General features: G+C 35.1%; 1 protein-coding gene across 2 annotated transcripts; it reads left to right on the forward strand.

Moving 5' to 3' along the window:
• Positions 1–566: 566 nt before the first annotated feature.
• On the forward strand, positions 567–22,355 carry LOC101894856 (uncharacterized). Of its 2 annotated transcripts, none has more exons than XM_011292746.3 (11): positions 567–692; positions 15,869–16,097; positions 16,171–16,635; positions 16,696–16,840; positions 17,042–17,241; positions 19,304–20,413; positions 20,476–20,631; positions 20,843–21,022; positions 21,092–21,334; positions 21,397–21,597; positions 21,803–22,355. In XM_011292746.3, the coding sequence occupies exons 2-11, from the start codon at positions 15,869–15,871 to the stop codon at positions 22,204–22,206; spliced, it is 3,333 nt and encodes a 1,110-aa protein (XP_011291048.1). In that variant the 5' UTR covers positions 567–692; the 3' UTR covers positions 22,207–22,355. The 2 variants fall into 2 exon arrangements, with proteins under 2 accessions (XP_011291048.1, XP_011291047.1); XM_011292745.3 differs by lacking the exon at positions 567–692 and adding an exon at positions 10,097–10,261.
• Positions 22,356–22,695: the final 340 nt, after the last annotated feature.

Raw genomic sequence — 22,695 nt, forward strand, 5'->3', positions numbered from 1 at the left:
ACGTCGGGCTACGTTACCAGTATCACCGTAACGAGTGATGGTAGGAGACACAAAAGATTTATTCACATTTAAATGCTGGAGTGCTCTAACGATAGCCACTTGTGGTTTTCACGCTTGAATTCCGAATATTTTTTTTTTCGGGAATATTCTCACCAAAATGCCTTTGTTCGCTTGTAAACAATATAGTGAGCTGTCACTGGAATAATTTTTAAAGCTGTCGGACGAGTGGCTTGGAAATGACAGCAGTTTGAAGTTGGTTGTAGTTTTTTTCATCTCACCCTGTATGTATTTATTGTTTTGAAAAATAAAAACAAAATATTTGTTACGCCTATTAAAATAAGGACAAATATCAAATAAATTAAAATAAAAACAAAGAAAAAGCTGCTCATAGTTCTAACCGTTCCTTTCACTGAATATCTCGTTTGAACGAATTTCTTCCGGAACGACATCTTTAAAAGAAACTACATTCTGTGACTATGTCGCGAGTTTTCAAGGATAAAATTGCAAAATTGGCTAAAGAAGTACCCTCTTGCTCACTCTGAAGTTATCAGGGCTACGATATAAAAGAGCAACAATAACAAATGTGGCATACTGAAATACTACACAGACTCAGTGAATAGTAAAATAAATATAAAGCTTCAAAGAACGTTGCAAACCTTGCCAAATAAAAAGAAATAAACACATCCTCAAATGTAAGTATTTCAGTGTTAAGTTTCTTTGTATATTTTTAAGGTTTGTTTGTTGGTCTGCTGGCGAAAATGAAGCACAAAAGGTAGACGACAATAACAGCAACAACGTGTTATGCCTTGGCATGTACATAATTGAGTAGGGGAGAGCGCTAAAAATGAGACACTTCGCAGAGAGCAATGAAATAAGGGAGTGAGCTAGTCTGTTAAAAATTGTTGCTTTATTTTAGTAGAAAGAAGTGATAAGGGGTTCTTGTCTTTGAAAAGTGATTAACGAGGGTTGCCGCTTTTATGGTTTGTTTGTCGAATATGGATTTTTTATAACTTGGAAAGGAGGAAAATTGTTTCTTAAATTAATATATTGATCTTTTGTTGTTAAAAGATCTCACTGTGTCTAAAAGAAAAAATCTTTCAGAAAATGGAGTGGACCGATATTGTCCATTTTCACACCTGACCTAGCACTTTTGGAAAATTTTAGAATTTTTAAAGTTGGAGCAAAATCAGCTTATCCTTTCTTTTTATGTGTAAAAAATATAGTTTTTGAAAATTTCAACCTTTTGTGGGGGAGGTACCAGAAGGAGTGGACCGATATTGCCCGTCTCCGAACTCGATCTATGTTTGACAAAAATAGTACTATGTACCAAGTTTGGACCAAATCGGATACTCCCTTCAAGAGTTATCGTGCGCACCAGCCATCCAGTCGGACATCGACTACAAATGTTCTGAAACGGATTTAGTTCAAAGAGACCAAGGGTCTAAAACCGTTATTTCGACTAGGCACGTTTTGACCGTATCAAATGATATATACCCTCTGTAGCAATATGTCTGAGGGTATAAAAATAGAAAAAAAAAAACAAAAAGTAGAACATTTTAATTTCATAAACTAGTGTTTTCAAAGTTGCAATACATTTCTAACAATAATTTATATATAATTGAAACTAACTACGTCAAAAACTTTAAATTTCAAATCGTCATCATTTTCAGTCTCATTTGGTTTATATAATTTCTAATAATTAAAAAGCTTTAACATTTCTTTGGTAGGCTCAAAATTGTTGAAGCAAATGGAATTTTTTAAAAATTGAATTATTGAAAATTTTCCAAATCGCAAATGTGTTATAGGCAAACACAGAGTATGGGAAGAGATAACTAGATAGCAAATCCATAAATTATAACAACTTTGTTTGGTTAGTGGGGAACGTATTTTATTGATGCGTTACGCATGTGTAACATAAATGTAAATATCAAAATTAGTAAGGCAGTTAGAATTTTTATTGCAAAAAAAAAATCTTCACAAATTCCGCAGTTTTTAAAAAAGATCCTCACTAAATCCTTAAGCCCCCAAATAGAATTTTCCGTCTCCAATTTGAAAAAAATATCCCCTATTTGGGGAAAATTCCACAATACTGGCAACACTCGTTCTCTCATACGGACGTTTACAGTTTACTGGTTTCGTACGCGTAAACGTCAAGTAAATCCACATAAAGATGTTTAAGTGTGAGAATACATAAAAAGCTTTTTTGACTGGCTTAAGTCATCGGCTGGGTTCTTCGGAAAAGAACAAAGGAGCTTAGGGCCAAAATCGAACTAAGTCAACCTAAAAATTCTTTGTTCCTCTACGAAGAAGCTAGCCGAGGACTTAAGCCAATAAAAAAAACCTTCAATGCACTCTCACCTTAACGTGGCAAAAAGCAGATCTACTAGGTAGCTGCAACAGCCCAGCACCATTAAACGTCCATTAAATGACGGCAGCATTAAATGTCAAAACAATTTGTTGTAAATAAAGAATAAATGTAGAGTAATTTTGAGTAATTTTGAAATATCAAAAATAATTAAAAATTTTCTGCAAAAATACGTTGATTTTTAAATGATTTTTACAATTATACAGTGAAATTCAGAAGTTGTTCTGATATGCGTTTTTCAAATATAATAACATTTTTATTATTTCTTATCAAAAAATTTGCGTCCCAAACCAGATGCGAGTATCTGGTATCTATCTACCTTGGTACACATGCTATTTTTAGGTATACTACAAAAAGCTTTTTACATTAACCGTTGTTTATTTTGAGCTCTTTACTATTATAATTTCATTGTTATTAGCAATTCGGGGCATGATTCCACACATTTCACACAAAATTCTACATTATAGAACATTTTGTACGGTTAAGCTGCTATCAGACGATAAGGGTTTTCCATATGCACTGTCACTTTTATTATCCATGTGTATTTCCGTGTGTATGTCAAAATTGCCATTTAACATATGACTCATGGGCCATGAGTCATGGCTCAACAAGAAAGGTTGCTCAACTTCACGGGAACTAAAAAATGCATTGTGATTATATTGTATTTCCTAAAAAAATATAATAGTTTATGGATGACATTTTACAGCAAATCTAATTTTATATATTTTCACAAAAGAAACCATTGTAGAATTAAGAAGGCAAAGTCATGTAATAATATATTTAATTTTTTTTTAAATTATTCTTTTGAAAACATCTTATCGTCAAAATTTATATTAACAAACCCATTGTATACACACAAATCAGAGTTGGAAACTTGTTTTCTATGTAGTGAAATTTGACAAGGTAAATTACAGAAAATGCAGAGATAGATATCCTTATTTGATATGATTTTAACTTCTTAATTTTACCATGCAACAAACAACACATTTGATTAAATTACATTCTTTTCGATGAAAATAGGGCTTGCTGTGATCGAAAAAGTTCGTATGTACTTTGTCCATGTATCAAACGATGTGTGCAACTTCTACATATGGAAAATTTGACACTGCATATGTAAAACCCTTATCGTCTGATATCAGCTTTATATTAGCGTTACTAAGGTCTAGTGAACTGTAATTCTACTATTATGATAAAAAAAACAACTTCTCTAAACTTTTTTGACTTAAAATGTATGAAAATTTACATGAACTAGATGATGTAAAGGCAAGTTTTGTGAATTTATATGTGATCATAGACATCGTTCTAGTAACACAAAAGCCACTGTATGTTGCTATATTCATTACAAGCCATTGATAAAAATAGAAATACCACTAGATTTTCTCTATGCACATGATTTCTTTAAGGATTGCTTCAGCCTCAAACAATTACTATTTATGTATATAATGTGTTTGCTGGCTTTGGTTTTTCTTTCCTTGCCATCAGATCGGAACCGAATGCTGACATACCGACAGGCAGAGCGGACATCGGCTACTAATGTCAATTGGTGGTTGTTTCTCAAAATCATTTCATAAACAACTTGAAACGATGCTACAGTAAAAGAGAATGGACTAACAGAAAAGAGTTGTTTTTTTGGAACATGTATGTATGGTTGAGTGTACCAACAGTTATTAAATGTTAAGCATCCAACAATGGATGGCAACTTGTTGCCAAGTAACAGTAAATGTTGTCCTCTCTCCCTCTGCGTCTTGTGCTTATTCTTCGTGTTTGACATTGACATGCCAAAATGTTGTTTGGTTGGTAACATTAATAAAAGTTGGCAACTTTTGATTTAAAAATGTTGCATGTAGTGCGAATCAAAATAATAGCCTCGATTTTTATACACTCCACCATAGTATGGAGGGTATATTAAGTTTGTCATTCCGTTTGTAACACCTCGAAATTATACCCCACAAAGTATATATATATTCTTGATCAGCATAAAATTCTATGCCGATTTAGCGATGTCCGTCTGTAGAAATCACTCTAGCTTCCGAACGAAATGAAGTAGATTGATAACATTTTACTCAAATGTATATTATGTCTGCAGGACTTTTGGTATTGAAAATGGGCCATGTAGGTCCACGTCTTCGTATATCCCTCATATAACGGTACCTCCCGATATTCAGTTTTGATGATTTTAGCGACATTATTAACCGGAATTGTTTCAAATTTGATATTTAAAGTTCGTAATAAATACTACTGCCTATTACAGACAATTTTCTGTGCAGGTCCATGTCTTCTTATAACCCCCATATAGAAGTATTTCCTTATATTTGGTATTTTGATGATTTTAGCGACATTATTCATCGGAATTGTTTCAAATTTAGTATTTGAAGTTCGTAATGGATACTGCAGTCTCAGGCAGAAAATTGTCTATGCAGGTCCACATTTTGGTATGTCCCCATATAATAGTACCTCCCTAATTGATGATTTTAGCTACATTATTCACCGATTTTTTTTTCAAGTTTCGCATTTGAATATTGTAATGGCTTATGAAAAAAGTTGGCTATGCCGGTCCACGTCGTCGTTTGGACCCTAAGATGACGGCTACATTTGGTATTTTTAAGATTTTAACATAATTTTTAACGGATTTTATTTTTTTGAAAATTGCCAAATTCGTTCCAAATGGTGGAGGGTATTCATACTCGCATGTAGAGGTTCTCGAAGATTACTCACGATGAGTATGTTTACTCTAAGAGTGAAATCGAGTAGATTTTTAGCTGATTTGTATGTTGTGTGTCAAATTACAATTGATTACAACCAGACCACCGAAAAACGAGCTCGAGTTTGCTCAAAGAATGTAACACTCGAATTCGAGTGAGTGCGGTCTAGTGAAGAGAAAAAAATCGAGCAAATCAATTTTTTTGAAGGGAAGTGGACATGTTTTCCTCGTTTTTGGGTGGAAGCAAAATTTGTTCAAAATCGAGTAGATTCTACTATTCAAAACCGGTTTGCTGTTGCACACATGCTCACGCAAATCAACAAACAAAAAAAATTCTGCTCATTTTCACTCTTAGAGTAAACTCATGCTCTGTTTTGAGTGATTCCGCTTCCACTCTAATTTTTCAAACCGGAGTGACTCAGGAGCGCTCACACACAAAACAAAAAAGTAGACTCCGTAAACAACTCCCACTCTAAGAGTAAACCTGCTCGCGAGCAAGTTTCGCTCCCGAGTGAAAATGAGCAAATCTGAGCTCTGTAGTGGAATTTTCTAACTTTGAGTTACCGACAAAAGTCGATAAAAATAAAATGCTTATAATTTCGGTAGTATACGCAATTTGTTGGTCAGTTAGAGACAAAATCAAAGTAGACCTACCGATAGATACTAATGTTGTCAATTTTAACTACTTTTGGTCTACAAAGTTACCGATTTTTGTCGGTAACTCAAAAAATGAGTTAGAGAATTCCACCAATGATTACAACCAGAGACCGGCTTCTAAATACATTGCAACTCCATAGTGTGTCGGATAATTTCATAACCAAAATCATGAATTTCGCGATTTGATTCGTTCGTAAATGAGCATGATCTAGGAACTACTATTGAACATTGCCGAATGAAAACAACCACGAAATGAATAGAGAGTACAAGAAAAATTCTGAGTACAGAGAACGGGCGCCCCTCTCTTCACGCCTCTCTGCATCTTCAAACTGATTTTTTTTTTTGCATTTGATGTGCATGCTTTCAATTTTCAAACTTCGTTCATTATTCTTTAACGTAGATTTCAGGTCAGTTTTTAAGGTTTCGAACTTTTTTATACGAAATTTGAAATAATTCCGGTGAATAATGTCGCAAAAATCATGAAAATACCGAATATCGCGGGGTACCGTTATATGGGGGTTATACGATATTGTGGTCCTACATGGATAATTCTCTTCCAGGGGATGAAGTACTCACAAGGAACTCCTTGTGTGGATTTTCAGACAATTCCATTGAAAAATCTGGCTAATATCATAAAAATACCCAATATCTGAAAGTGAAGTTATATGGGGGATATACGATATCGTGAACAGTTCTCTTCCAGGGAGTAAGGTAGTCACGTGGAACTCCTTGTGTTGAATTTCAGACAATTCCAATTCCGAATATCGGGGTATAATGTGGCTAAAATTATCAAAATACCGAATATCGGGGGTACCGTTGTATGCAGGATATATGCTATCGTGGACCGATATAGCCAATCTTCGAACTTGACCCGTCTGTAGACAAAAGACATATCTGTGCAAATTTTTAGCTTCCTATCTTAATTCGTTTTGACTGTTGCGTGATTACGACAGACGAACGTACGGACAGGCCCAAATCGTCTTAGAATTTTACGCTGACCAAGAATATATATACTTTGTTGGGTCTAAAATTATTATTTCGATGAGTTACAAACGGAATGACGAACTTAACATATCCTCCATATCATGTATGGTGGAGGGTATAAAAATGTATAAGTATGGAAACAGTTTAAATTCTAAATATAATAAAGTTAAAACCAATCTGCATGAGATATTTATATGCGTAACATTCTAAACAAATCCTGAAATATAAAAAAAGAGATCTCTTTTAAGTCATTTTCCCCACTTCGCTTTCCATCTGCCTGCAAATGACGTCAATACTGCTTAATATCATCGACGTTGATCGTAATCGATTGGTGATCGATTATTTCTATTTTCTTACTTTACGCTGGCATTGCAATGCATGAGGTGTTAAATAATTTCTCAAACCAATTTATGCTTCCAAAAATGTTGCATACCACAAGGCGGTTTAATAATTCCATACATGTTGATTATTGGCGAACGGCGTTGCCAGTTGCAAATTTTGTATACAGCCTTTATGTTGCTATGGACATTATCGATGTAGTTTTTTTCTCAGAGTGCGGTGTGTATTCGTGTCGTTCATTCGTTTCCCAGCATTTCTCCTGTTTGTTAAAGTAAAAATATATTGTAAGCGGAAAAAGAAGGTACATATGTTTAGGCAATTTTTACGTTACATTAATATATTTATATACTATTGACTAATGTTAATTGTAATTGAATATTCATACCATTCGATTTCACTCACTCTTAAAAAAAGGGGGTGGGTTGGAGGAGAATGAAAATAGAAGAAGAATAGAAAAATATCAAGAGAGATACAATGTTCTATTAGTATTAGTATGTAAATTGGCTGAAACGGCGATAGAATTCGAGCGCGGCTTTGACATTCTTCATCTATTCCGTCCGAATGCAGAATTGAATATCATATAACTACGAGGGAAGTTTGAAAAGTCACGAACTTCGTATTTTTATACCCTACACCTTGAAACTTTGTCATTCCGTTTGTAGCATCCCTAAAGTATATATATAAAGTATATATATTCATATATTCATGACCAGCATAAAATTCTAAGTCGGTCCACCGATGTCCGCCTGACTGTAGAAATCACGATACAGCCACATTATTTGACGTGGGCTTCAAAATTTGGCGGAAAATTTTGTATTGTGTCTAGTATGTATGTATGTAGGTATTAAAAATAAGATATATCGGTCCACGTTTTGATGTAGCCCCATATAACGGTACCTCCCGATATTTTAATGATTTTTGCCACATTTTTTCAAGAATTTGTCTAAAAATTGGAAATTGTAGTTCGTAATCGGTTCTAGCTCCGGCGGCGGAACATAATATATATAGGTCCACGTTTAGGTATAGCCCCCATATAACAGTACCTCCCGATATATGGCGTTTTGGTGATTTTTACCACACGGATTTGTGCAGAAATTGGTATTTGCAGTTTGTAATGGGTTCTAGCCCCGGTGGCAGAACATTGAATATTTACGTCCACGTTTTCCTATAGCTCACATGTTGCGAAACCTACAAGTATTCGGTATTTTGAAAATCCTTTGGTAAATTTGGAAGATTTTGTAGATGGCAATCCTTGAAGTATAAAATTGTCTTTAGAGATTCTCGTTTTGGTATGGCCCCCATATAACGGCCTCACTCAACTTATGGGTTTTTGAAAAGTTTTACAGCCTTATCCAAACGGTCTTACTGGTATTTGCAGTTTAAAGTGGAACACGTTGGAATTCAGATAATTTTATATAAAAATGTTTGGTTTACCCAATGTGGAGAGTATTAAAAGTTTTGCAACACTGGTTTAAACAGCTTACACATGTTTCGTGTTTTGTTTCACTGTCAAACGTATTCAGTTTAGTCTATAATTTTACCGTGAATTGTTTTACTAACAAATAAAGCTTGCAAATCAATGAATTTTCTTATTAAACTGCGTGCTCTGTTAAGAAAGTTAATGGCAGGCGGACGACGAACTTCAGTTTTGGCTCTATGGCTCGGAATTGCCAATTTCGGAGCCAGAAACATTGCCAAAGTTACCAATATATATAGAAACAGACACAGTTTGGCACGGATTATGGGCGTGAGGCATCACTGGACCATATTTCTTCAAAGATACTCCGAATCGTAACGTAACTGCGAAAGGAGAGCACTACCGTGAGATTAAATCAATTTTTTTGGCCCAAAAAGCAAGGGCTTGAATTTCATGACATAAGGTTTCAACAAGACGATGCTACACAGTGCTCCTGACAATGGACTTATTGCTAGGCGAATTCGATGAACATTTTGTTCTACGTTCGGGACCGGGTCGCCTAGATCGTGTGATCTGACGCCTTTAGATTATTTTTTGTGGGGTTATCTTAAAGCTGAAATGTTGGAAAAAGTATGTCAAAATTGGACTAAGCGGATGGATCACTTGAGGCGCAGTCGCGATCAACATATGCACAAAATAATTTCCAAACTTTAAACTATATGGACCGTAATAAAATTTCAAACAAAGATTTCTTGCATTTTTCTTACTGTTATGTTTTTTTTTTGGAAAAAGTTTTTAACCTCTTAAAAATTCACCCAATGGTTCCTTTCACTGAATAACTCCATTGAACGAATTTCTCCCAGAATCACATCTGTAAAGCTGTTATCAGACGATGTTTTACATATGTAGTGTCAAACTTTCCATATGTAGAAGTTGCACACACATGATAGTAAGAATTATGAGTCATATGTAAAATAGCAATGTTGATACAATATATACGGAAATACACATGGATAATAAAAGTGACAGCACATATGTAAACCCTTATCGTCTGATAGCAGTTTAATTGCTCACATATATTAAGAGGGTTGCCATCACAGGTTTCCCAACTGCAACTACATTCTTCTATGGTGTCATGATTTTTCTAGAAAAAAAAAAATATAAATTATTACAACATTACATTAATTACATAATATTAATTTTTCATACGATGGCAACCCTATGCATTTTGTTCACGTGTTTTAGCACAACTGTACCACAAACAATAATATTTTCGAAAAAAAAATAGTGGCAACTCTCAACAAATATCTTGGTCTAGTTTTCACTGAATCCAATGTAAACGAACGGATACAAATTTAACTCTCACCAACTCATATGAGCTGCTCGCGATTATTATGTCTCTTTCATATCTCTCTGCCTGTTGTTGTTCTTCTTCTGTATGTGCGTGTGAGTGTTTGAGTTCTCTATAGAAATAGGCAACGATTCAAGATGATGCTGAAACATTTGACAGCATTGCCATATAGGACAAATATGCCTAACTCTGTTAAGTTTCTGTCCCCTTGCCAGCAACAGTCTCTTGTTCGGCTGCTCAGTCATTTACTCTCTATCAGTTAGTTGCGTCGTGTGGTCGTGTTAATAACATACGGTTGTGGTCTGCTCGGGTGTTTTATTTACGTGTGAGCAACAATAACAAATACTGAAAATACTACACAGACTCGGTGAATAGTGAAATAAATATTAAACCATTAAGAATATTGCAAATCTCGCCAAACAAAAGGAAATAAACATATCTCCAAATGTAAGTTGTTGGGCATTAAGTTTCTTTGCATATTTTTATGATTTGTTTGTTGGTCTGCTGGCGAAAATGAAGCACAAAAGATAAACGAAAAAATAACAGCATCTACTGTTATGCCTTGGCATATACAGAATTGAGCAAGATAGAGGGAGAGAGAGAGTGAAAAAAGAGACACTTCAGAGACAGTAATGAAATAAGGGTGTGAGATAGTCTGCTTAAAATTGTTGTTTCATTTTTGTAGAATGAAGTGAAACAGGGTTTTTGTCTTTGAAAAGCGATTAACGAGGGTTGCCACTTTTATGGTTTGTGTATTAAATATGTTTTTTTTTTTTTCAATCTTAGGATGGAATATTGTTCCTTAAATTAATAAATGCGACCCTTTGTTGTTAAAAGATCGCGCTGTTTCTAAAAGAGAAAACCTTTGGGAAAGCTTTAGGAGAACAAACGCATCTAAATAGTACGGGAAAAGAAAGAAAATATTATACATTTTGTAACAATATGGTAACTTTCGAATCTAAGAATGTCCAATGGAGTATCCGATTATTATCAAACTTAGATCGAGTTCTGGTACCTCCCCCTACAAAAGATCAATATTTTCATAGAAATTAATTTATCTCATAGAACATGACGGGATCTTTAATTTTTTTCAACTTTTGAAAATCCTATTATTTTTACCAGTGTTATTTTAATTGCGAAAATAGGCAAAATCGGACCACTCCATCTGTATTTTACTTTGTCAAATTTAACTCGATTTAAAAAGGTCTCAATCTCATATTTGTGTATATGCCAGACATCCGAAAAACCCACCCGAATGTGATTAAAGATTGAAACTGGCTCGAAGTCGAGTGGTAGAGTAGAAAAAACAAAACGAGTAAACTCTAGCGAGCATGCTTTCCTGGTATTAGAGTTGGAGCAAAATTCGTTCGAATGCGAGCATTTACATTTTTACAACCACAGCAGCAAACGAAACAAAACCAAACACGTTGAAAAGCATTGTAGCTAATCTGTACAAACAGAGCATACGATAATAAATCAGGTTGCCGCAATGATGTTTCCAATTATAGGTCAATTTCCAAATTCACTATCATTTCGAAAATCTATGAGCTATATAAAATAACATAATTTTTGTTTTCCAAATAAGTCGCTTACTATTCCTCAACAGCATGATTTTCGCTAAAACAAGTCAATAATGTCATTTACACAGACTTTTCTAAAGCTTTACCCGACAAGTTGTTATTAGTAAAACTATTTTCCATGGGCATACATTTTTCATTCCTTGGTGTTCTTACCTTGACAATAGAGTCCGTATTGAAAAGTATGCATCATTTCTTTATATTCAGATCTCGGGTGTCGCACAGGGTATTGTTTTGAGATCATTATTTTTTATTCTGTGTAAAAATGATATTTCTGTTCAGAATTGTTACTCTATACGGATGATTTGAAAATTTTTCTGAAACACAGCCCTTTTCTAATATATCATTTATGCAAGAAGATCTTGGCCATTTTAACGATTGGTGTTTTATATATGGTCTAAAGGTTAACCTTAGAAAGTGTTACAATCATGGTAGAAGAAACGGGTAGTCGCATCGACACAGTTGCTGGCATGGTACAATAAGGGGGTAGAACAGCTTTGTTCTACAGTTGCTGGCATGGTACAATAAGGGGGTAGAACAGCTTTGTAGTACAGAAATACACCCTGAGGCTGTGCCGCTTTCTGTCAGAATTATTCAAAAGTAGATGCAACAGGTGGCTCTAATTAATTTAATATTGTTTTATATTTTGAATATTGTTTAAAAGTCTCGAAATGAATCAAATGCCTGGATTTTCTTTCAAATAAAAGATCTACATTGATCAATCTTATTAACTTTATTGTTCGCCCTGTAACGTACGTTTTTTTTTTTCAATTATTGATTTTGAAAATGATTGGTTTTTGTTTTTCAAAACAATAAATACATACACAAAATTGGCAGAAGTCGGAAAAAATTGTAATCAGCTGGTAGCTCTACCATACGTTTTATTGTATCATGGGACAATGAACTGTCGAACTAATTTTGAATTTGAAAATTTTTAATAAAAATGTCAATGTTCGTCTACCTGTATTCTTGTATACCTTCTTGATGCGTCTACCTGTATTCTTGTACCCTATGAGTCTCGCTGTACTCATCTTGGTATGACACTGTAATACTTCAAAGAAATTATACCCTTAATAAGGGGAGTCATTTATTTAAATTCTATTCCGAATAGCTTTTCTATTGAATTTTACATATCAAAAATGATATGCCGACAGATTTATGCCCTCAGACAATGTTCGATTATTTATATATATATGGAGTAGGTTTCGAAGGAATGGGTCGATATTGTCGTATCGGACCTAAATTAATATTATACAAATATACCGACGTGCCAGGTTTGTACTACATCGACTAATTCCTTCACTTTATATGAAATATGTGATCATTTTTAGAAAATTTTGGTATGCAATCGTTTTTTCGATGAGGCACGTTTTGCCGTATCAAATGAGATATACTCTCTCTAGCTATATGGTTGAGGGTATAAAAAGAATAAATTATTGTGTATCTACTAGTTTCGATTTTTTTTTCGATATCATAAAGGCAAAAAAAGTTATAAATCTTGCAGTTCTGGAACCCAGCAATTGTTTATATTTATTTGTGATTTGTGTTTTTCTTTAACCCGATGTTCCGTAATTGAAGCTATGTTTAAATTAGACCCATAATTGAACTATTTTCTGGTTATCGTTTGATATCATGCATATGTGCCTACATGACTTCTTTAGAACTGCTTCAGTCTCAAACAATTACCATACATCAACAATGTGTTTACCGGCTTTGGTTTTCCTTGCCTTCCATCAGATCAAATTCGAATGCTATCATACCGACAGACATAACGGGCATTAGCTCCTAGCGTCAATTGGTGGTTGTTTTTCAAATTTCTTGGAGAGCGCACATTTTCATAAACAACACAAAGCCATGCTACTGTAAAGGAGAATGGACTAACAGAAAAGAGATGTTTTGAACATGTGTGTGCGGTTGAGTGTGCCGACAGTTGTCAAATGTTAAGTAGCCATCAATGGCTGGCAACTTGTTGCCAAGTAACAGCAAATGTTCTCATTTTTCTCTCTCCGTCTGTGTGTGTTATTCTTCGTGTTTGACATTGCCAAATCAAAATGTTGTTTGATTGGTAACATTAATAACATAGTGATGCCAACTTTTCGTTTGCGTTGCATGCAGTGCGAATCAAAATAATTGTTCCGATATTTTTGTAATTTAACGAATGAAAATATACTTCATGAATTATTGTAGTTGAACGCCGATGTTAATACTGTACACATTTTAGTCGTAGTTATATAAAAACTAACTATTTTTCTCAATGCAAAAATTAGTTAGAGACTCTATTGGTCTGTTTCAGAACTACAGGAATATAAAACTTTTACTAAAATAACCGATTTTCCCTCAATGACATCGAAAAAATTAATATTAACCATGTGTGATTCTTTAAGCATTCAAGTACCATATAAATAATGACAACATTATGCCAGCAAAGACGATCACACACGTCGTTCAACAACAATTCATATTCGCTACAGTGGCAGATATGCTCGATTTTACTCGAGAGTGAAAAACACTTTCGTGTGGAAGTGCTCGAAGATTACGAGTTTTACATGAAGATTACTCAAGATGAGTAAGTTCACTCTTTTAGTGAAATCGAGTGTATAAATAAATCGATTTTTTGTTAATTTTTGTGTTTGTGCGTCTGTAGTACAAACAATTGTTGATGTTGCAGTCACCCGGGGGGTGACAAAACTGCAGTTGCTCTGTTCCATACCTGCAAGTATGTAAAATGTTTTACTACGATAAACGATTTTTATACCCTACACCACGTAGTGGTAAGGATATTATGTATTTGTGCCTTTGTTTGTAACATGGAGAAGGAAGCGAGATAGACCCATAGTTACTTTTGAGGATCTCCATAGAATCACTTTCTGAGTTGATTTATGCATGTCAGTCCGCCCGTCCAACTGTCCACGTATTCTTGTGAACAAAATGCAGGTCGCATTTATTATCCGATTTAGATGAAATTTTCCAAAAAACGTTTGTTTGGCCCAAGGACGAATCCTATTGAAATTGGAGACAATCGGTAAAAATTTAGATATAGCTTCCATATATGTTTTCGTCCGATTTGCTTTTTATTGTGCACCAAACGTGTAATACCAGCCCGAATAGTATGGAATTTTGTACATACAACCAACAAATTAGGCCTGAAAATAAGTATGCCAAATTTGATCGAAATCGGTTCAGATATAGCTATAGCTCCCATATATACTGTTCATCCGATTTGTTATTTTTGTCCTCCGCAGCCGTAATATGCACTCTGTAACAACAATATTTGGGGAAATATATCAAATGCAGCTCATAAATACCTTTGCTAAATGTTATCGAGATCGGTTCAGATTTGGATATAGCTCCCATATATAACTTCGACCGATTTACCTTTTATTGTGAAACGTCTAATATTTGCCCAAATGGAATTGGAATTGGAAAATGGAATGGGATGGAATACGACAGAATTGAGTCTAGAAGCTAGTATGCCAAATTTGGTGAAGATCGGCTCAGATATAGCTATAGCTCCCATATATATTGTTCATCCGATTTGTTATTTTTGTCCTCCGTAATATGCACTCTGTAACAAAAATATTTAGGGAAATATATCAAATGCAGCTCATAAATACCTTTGCTAAATTTTATCGAGATCGGTTCAGATTTGGATGTAGCTCCCATATATATCTTTATCTGATTTTAAATAAATTGTGCACCAAATGGGCAATACAAGTCCGAATTTAAAAGATGCAGATGCTTCGGCATATTTAGTCCTTTGAATTTTTAATTATAATTATAATCACAGGGTGTATGATTGAATTCTCCCATAAAAACTTTTAATTGTTATGTGGAGCTCTACTGAATTAGCAAAGCGGTGTAGGGTATCATAAAGTCGACCCAGCCCGAGTCGCTTTTATTATGAATCCGTTCAAATTTAAATATAGCTCCCATATATATCTTCCGCCGATTTCAGATTAATTGTGCACCAAATGGACAGTCCAAATGACCTGAATTTCGGTACATCCCACCGTTTTAAATCTAGAATCAACTAATATACACTCTACAATAATGATATTTGGTACCGTATACCACATAGAGCTCACTGGTTTTTGTTTGATTTCACTTCTTGGAATACTTGAATATATATAACACAGAGTATTATATAATCGATATAGGGAGGTACTATTATATGGGGCTATACCAAAACGTGGACCTGCACAAATAATTTTCTTTCATAGGCTATAGTATCCATTACGAACTTCTAATACCAAATTTGAAACAATTCCGGTGAATAATGTCGTTAAAAAAATCAATATCCCTTAAGTACGCTTAAATCACCAAAATACTGAAAATAGGGAGGTAAATGGCCCATTTTCAATACCAAAAGTCCTGCAGACATAGTATACATTTGAGTAAAATTTTATCAACCTACTTCATTTCGTTTGGAAGATTCAGTAATAACTTATTTTATTTGTTTTGTTTTCGTTGCTTTTAGATGGATTGCATTGTTTTAGATGATGAAGATGAAATAATGCCAGCTGCCGCTGCCGCTTCCTCTTCAAAAAGTGGCGACAAAGAAAAAGCTGCCCAAACATTTGAGAAGCGGTTAATACGACAAGTGCGAAAACATCGGATACTGTATGACAACAAACACAAACTATTCTCAAACGTGGCTAAAAAGGACATAGTTTGGCAAGAAATTGCCAAGAAGCTAAAAAGTGATGGTAAGTAATTGGATTCAAATCTTCGAATCACGTAAAATTGTCATTGAACAACATCCCACATTCCTCATTACAGTTGATACGTGTAAAACAACCTGGATTGAACTGCGTTACAATTATCAAAGTTACGTTCGACGTTTGCGCAAATACTTTATCAATGGTGTCAAAAAGTCGTCCGGTACACGTCCCACCATGGAATTCGATTCCGATTTGATATATCTGTTTCGTTTCATTGAAAATCGTAAATATTGTGATATACCATATGATATTCCGGAACCTGTTCGGAAACCAGAAATACAACAACACAAGATTGATGATGACCTAATTTTGATTGAACAACCTGTGGAACTGATAGTCATTGACGAGGATGATGATGCGAAGCAGACAGAAAAGTCGTTTAAGGTCACCGAAGAAATGCGCAAACTTATTGCTGAGATTAAAAAATATCCAGAACTTTATGATACGACACGTTATGATTACAATGATTATTCGCGTAAGAGTTTACTGTGGAATTCCATAGCTGTACAAGTTGGAGATAAAGGTAAGATTACAATTATTGTTTTTGCAACAGTGATTAAGTTTCCACTTTGTCTAATTTTAGCCACCAAATTAATGAAATGTTGGATTTTAATGATGACCCGTTACGAATGGGAAATATCAAAGACCCCACAGGGTACTGATGTGGCCAAATGTCAAACACAACTGCAAAAGGAAATGGAGTTCTTTGAACCTTATATTTTAACAAAGTATGTAGAATTTTGGTTCTAGTATTAGGTCTGTTCCAGAACAACAAGAATGTAACAGTTTTTACTATGATAACCGATTAATGATATCGAAAAAAATTGCAAAACTAGTAGATCCTTGCTAGTTGTGGAACAGAGTTATTGTTATTGTTAATTTAAAATTAAATTGTAATTAATGTTATTTTGCTTTGTATTTTTTACCAGTCCCGAAACTGTTTATAAACATTCGTATTATTTGAAAAAATGCTGGTGTGAGCCCATGGATTACTTCAAAGACATCTACAACTTTATATTGCGTTTAAAGAAAATGCCCGATGTTGTCTATATAACCGATACTCAGCTAAAGGATCCTGAAAAGACAAAACAATTTTTCACACTGTGGGGCGATGTGGCTAAAATGAAGGGTACGTATTGGGAAGAAATTCAGTTTTGGGAGAAGTGAAAACCGATGTAATTATATATTGGGATTGTTGGAAATGTGACTACAAATTGCGGATAATGTCAACACCAATGCAATTTATACAAACAGTTGTGGACCATCGAAGGACATGAAAAAGCGTTTGCTTCAATTCTATTAAAGGGGTGAAATATCTGAATACTGTATATTAGTGTTCAACGTTTCCGTTGGCAGCAATCAAGTTTTGGCCGAAGTGAAGACCGGGTAGAGTTGATCTATGTCCGAATTCATATTAAGCAAGTTTTCTATGCGCAGCTACACTAAAGTCTACAGCTGCTTCCCTCGGAACCACTGGTCCATTGTGTTCATCCTAAGAAGAATTAGTTATTTTAGGAAATATATAAATTGGAAAGAAAGAAGAGTTATGGTACGAAAGAAAGAAGAGATAGAGATAACTAGTTATACGAAGGCTTGCCTAGCCATGATATGCTTTTTGAAACCCTTTGTATGATCTACGTCTGAGAAGAACGTTAGAGTTTTAATCTCTCCCCTACAGAACAGCCTTTGTCTTTTGCTTGACTGCTTGGGGCATCTGCATAGTGGATGTTCAATTGTCTCTACCTCTTCTTCGTCCTCACATAATCGGAACATACGTTGTTCCATCTAAAGGTCAGATATGTGACATTACATTGGCCAGTCAATAAGATCAGACTTATTAAGTAATAGAAGGGACCTTGTTCCTCTATGATGGTACTTTTCTTGATGCCTTTGAGGGTCCCCTCACTATCGACTTATTTAGTCACATGGCCTTTTCTGCTATAACAAAGTTCTCTTAGCATTTCGGAATTGGACAAAGACAATTCTGTAATTTCGATATTCGGACATAATCGGCATAAGTTCCTGTATTGATGGTTGGAAGATCTAGAGGACAAAATATATGACCATTAACAGATCAATTTGAAGATTTCATGTCCCAGAGGCTTAGTCAGGTGAGATCTTATCGAAGTACGTTGACTTCGGCTTATATCTCGATGGAATGTCGTCCTTCACATCAATAACACTGGCCTAAGTGCCTTGGATTTTGATTCGATTGAATTGTTTCTATACTATCTTTCATGACATGCCGGGCAAATATTCTCGTTCCTGAATTCTAAATTAATATGAATTGACTCTTCAAGTTCATGTTTCATTCTCCGATATTGTGAGAATATGGAATTTCTATTATTTGAATTTAGAATTTTCTATTTTTCCAATAGTCGAAACTTCTATCTGAAATGACTAGCTTTCGACTTGGCCATTAACTTTCACCAATTGTGTAGGTGTAGGGTATAACTACACCACGCTGTTGTCTGGGTATTATGTCTTTGTGAATTTGTTTGTAACGTAGCGAAAGAAGCGAGTTAGACCAATAGTTCCTTTTGATGATCTGCAAAAAAATCACATTCTGAGTCGATTTATACATGTCCGTCCGTCCCTCAATCTGCCCATGCATTTTTGTGAAAAAAATGCAGGTCGCATTTATTATCTGATTGAGATGAAATTTTCCAAACAATATTTGTTTCGTCCAAAGACGAACCCCATTGAAATTGGTGCGAATCGGTTCAAATTTAGATATAGCTCCCATATATATCTTTAACCAATTTCGGGTTATTTGTGCACCAAACGACGAATATCAGTCTAAATGACCTGAATTTTTGGCACATCTAATCGAATTCAGTCTAGAAGCAATTACATCATATTTGAAAATCGTTTCAGATAAAGCCATAGCCCCTATATATATATGTTTCATTCGATATGGGGTTTTAAGTCCCTCGCATGGCCTTAATGGAAAAATTCGGTGAAGGAAACTCCATATATTCTACGTCAAACGTTTAATGCCGATTTAAATTGACAAGTATTATTTTTAGGATGATGAATTAATGGCTTGTATTTATGTGTGTCAGTGTAAATGATTTAAGGATTCCTTTCAAATCTGTGTTCTGTCTGTAAACTGTCTCTCTGATTGATAATTATCAGCCCCCACTCCCAATAAAATTCAAGTATATCTAACCAATTGAATTTATTTACAGGTAACTCTCCGGGAGAATGTGAAACAACCTGGCTTATAATGCGTTTATTCTATTGGGAATTGATGAATATGCGCCAACACAGCTATCAATTAACCGATAAATGGTATTTTGAAGTTATCATCACTGAACTCTATGACATGGCCAAAGAGTCGCCATTGGCCAAGCAGACAATTCAAAATAAACGCCAGGAACTGCAAAAACAAGGTTCACAAAAGCAAAAAAATACTCAAAAAACAGGCACTGCAAATGCACATGCCATATCGATTCCAGCACCACAGCCAGCACAAAACGAGCCCGCACCATTGCCAAAGATTACATCGGCCATAAGTTTAGCACCACAGATTCTTACGACAAACGGTGTTAGTTCTTCATTGCAAATCCGGCCAATTGGCACCCCCATCACTTCAAATGCCATGTCAACAATTCTACCGCCAAAACCCGCCACTGTATTAAATGGATCTTTGATACCTGGGCATAGCATACAGTTTTCTTATACACTGCCAGAAAATACCCAAGTCTCAGCTATAAATAAGGCCTCGGTGGTTACAACCACTTCCAATACAGGACAGAACGGCAAGCCGAGTATAAGAACAGCAATGCAAGCTGTGGCAGCGGCCAATGGTCCAAAACAAATGTCGAGTTCGGGTGGGCAAGTTAATATGGCTCCCATGGTCTGCATAAATACTACAATTAAATCCACCAATGTTGGGGCAGTCAATAATTATAAAAGTGCAACAATTCCTAGCGGCACAAACATCACCAACGCAAATCCTAAACCCATTGCTTCATCTACTGTTCCAGCTGCCAACACATCTTCATCCATTCCCACAGCAGCCTCAGCAACGGGAGAATTACCAAAAATTAGCAATGCCGTTTCATTATTAAATCCAAATGAAATTTTAATTGAATTAATCGCCTCACCGACTGGTAATCTCTTGGTGGTCCATGGACCTCCACTAAGTGAAAAATATCATTTGACAATGCCGACTGTGGCCAAATTTATACGTGAAGTTCTCGCCATACCACAATTGCATAACACAAAAGCTCTCAATCAAGCGAATCTCCTTAATACTTATTGGGAATATATTGCCAAACAATTTATGTTGCCAAGTAGGTTAAAATGTTGTGACAAATAATGGTTTTTGATAAAATAAAAAAAATCTCCTTTTTAGCCCACATTTGCAAAGCCTGTTGGAACTTCTTGTTGGAAAATTTCAATCACTTCCCACAAATTGCACCGTTAAAGGAATTAATGAAGCCCTTTACAACAACGCTACCAGTTTGGACAGAATCAACCAAACTTTTCGATCGTTTTGCTAAACAAGCTGGTAAGTTTTGGTATTTCTTTGAGGGCCAAATTATGGACTGACATGCATAAATCGACTCAGAAGGTGATTCTATGAAGATCCTCAGAAAGTAACTATGGGTCTATCTCGATTCAAAAAAATGCAAAAAGACATAATACCCTTACCATTATGTGGTGTAGGGCATAAAAACTCGACTTGAACCGTATGTAATGTTTCTCAATTTTTATTTTAGCTGCCAGTGGTTGGTTAGAATACAGTTCACAACTTCCGGAAGTTGTGGAATGTATTGGCACCTATCCCGTTCTCTATAAGGATGTTTCCAAAAATGCCAGTAATACGGTATCAACATCAGCTACTGATATGGAAGCTTTGTGCGTTTTTCGTACACTAAGTTTAAGATTTCCGAAAATATGTAAGTACCACCTACAACTACCAAAATTTGATGCATTTTTAAATGCCTTTATTTTGTAACCCCTCATAGCTAATATCAGCGGTATATGGACTGAACTAAAGAATGTGTTTTGCAAGTATATGACCGATATTGAGTTTGGCGTTGTCAGTAAATGGCACATCAACTGGTGGCGTGTTTTGGCCCGAATGAAATTTTTCGTTGAGGCTCGTTATTCGACCAATGAACCATTCTATTATATTGTTAGCAATAAAATGTTGGAGGAAATCGATCGTTGTGCCATGATTGAAATGAAAGCACGTTACGGGAAAAAGGGTAAGTGAGGTGAAATAATAATGTCTAAAAGGATATAAAGAAATTTTGATTTGTTTTTTTAGATGCTATAAAAACTGAAGAGAAGCCCTCAACTTCCAAAGCTGTATTGGGAACTTTACAAATAAACGATATTCCGAAAAAGGATGTGGAAATGGTGACCCTGTTGACTGCCATAGAGAAATTTCCCATAATTTATGGAAAGGGTGATTGTTTGCAGAAGTTAGAGGCTTGGGAAAGTGTGGCCAAGGATTTGCAAATGGATGGTAAGTACGGGTATACACATGATCTGTTTCAGACCTGCAAGAATGTAAAAGTTCTTACTACGATAACCGATTTTCATTTTATGATATCGAACAATCTTGCTGAAGTAATAGATTCTTGCAGGTCCTGGAACAGGGCCATAATTGGAAAGCCTAAAAACTTAAATAAACATTAATAATGCTCCATTTCATTGATTCATTTTTACAGTTTCCGACTGCCTGCTGTCCTTCAGACGTGCCGCACAAAAGTATTGCATCTACAAAAAACAGGACACATTAAATCGTTGTCCATTGAACATGAAATACTACAAACGGTTCGATAACATCTTTCGCAATGTTAAAATACCGAATCGTCGTAAAATCAACATCAAAACACCCTCAGAATTGAATCAAAGTTTGGACGATGAGAAGACAAACAACTCATCCGATTTCGTTTTTCCCGAACGTTATATAAGTGATATTAATATGTCAAGTTGTGATAGTGATTTAGTTGTCAAAAATTGGATTTATGCTTTTGGAAACCTTTCGCCGACGGCAACGGACGAAACCTGTGCGAAATTGAAAACAATTTTAACAAAATATATTCCAAAAACGAAGACCAAGGCGAAATAATGATACCAAGTATCGATTTGTCGTTGGGGTCTCTGTATTATATTTATTTAGCTGTAGTTCGTATTAATATTTTTTGAATTAATCTTTTTTATTTTTTGTTATTTTGTTAGTTTTATGTACTTTTGTAAATAAATATTATATTACCTATAGATGGGACTGTATATTTTATATTAAAATCTGAAATAATTTAGAAGAACTGTGTACTTTTCAGTCATTTTGCGTCAAGTAAAAAAATAACATTAAATTTCTCCGCATTTGGGGACTAAAGATATCAGTTCCGACCGAGTGCCATTCCTCTTTTATTAGCTTTGTGTTCGACTGGTTGTGTAAAACACTCGTATTGTCCCAAAGTCAACTAATCCCACTTGCAAATACCCGTTTGCGACTAGATCTGTCCGTCATTGCTTTTGAAGGAGTGAATGTAGAGGCATCACAGGTCCGACCAGCCCAGCATGTCCATGTTTATGTTTCTGCTTTAAAAGAAAAATA

The sequence above is a fragment of the Musca domestica genome, unplaced genomic scaffold (genome assembly GCF_030504385.1).
Source record: "Musca domestica strain aabys unplaced genomic scaffold, Musca_domestica.polishedcontigs.V.1.1 22, whole genome shotgun sequence".
Classification (NCBI taxonomy): Eukaryota; Metazoa; Arthropoda; class Insecta; order Diptera; family Muscidae; genus Musca; species Musca domestica.

Excerpts from the sequence above, each read along its gene's own strand:
- LOC101894856 (XM_011292746.3), top strand. The coding sequence starts at position 15,869 with ATGGATTGCATTGTTTTAGATGATGAAGATGAAATAATGCCAGCTGCC. Across the intron at positions 20,632-20,842 it reads TCGTTTTGCTAAACAAGCTG|CTGCCAGTGGTTGGTTAGAA; the intron begins GTAAGTTTTGGT and ends TTTTTATTTTAG. Across the intron at positions 21,335-21,396 it reads AGCACGTTACGGGAAAAAGG|ATGCTATAAAAACTGAAGAG; the intron begins GTAAGTGAGGTG and ends TTGTTTTTTTAG.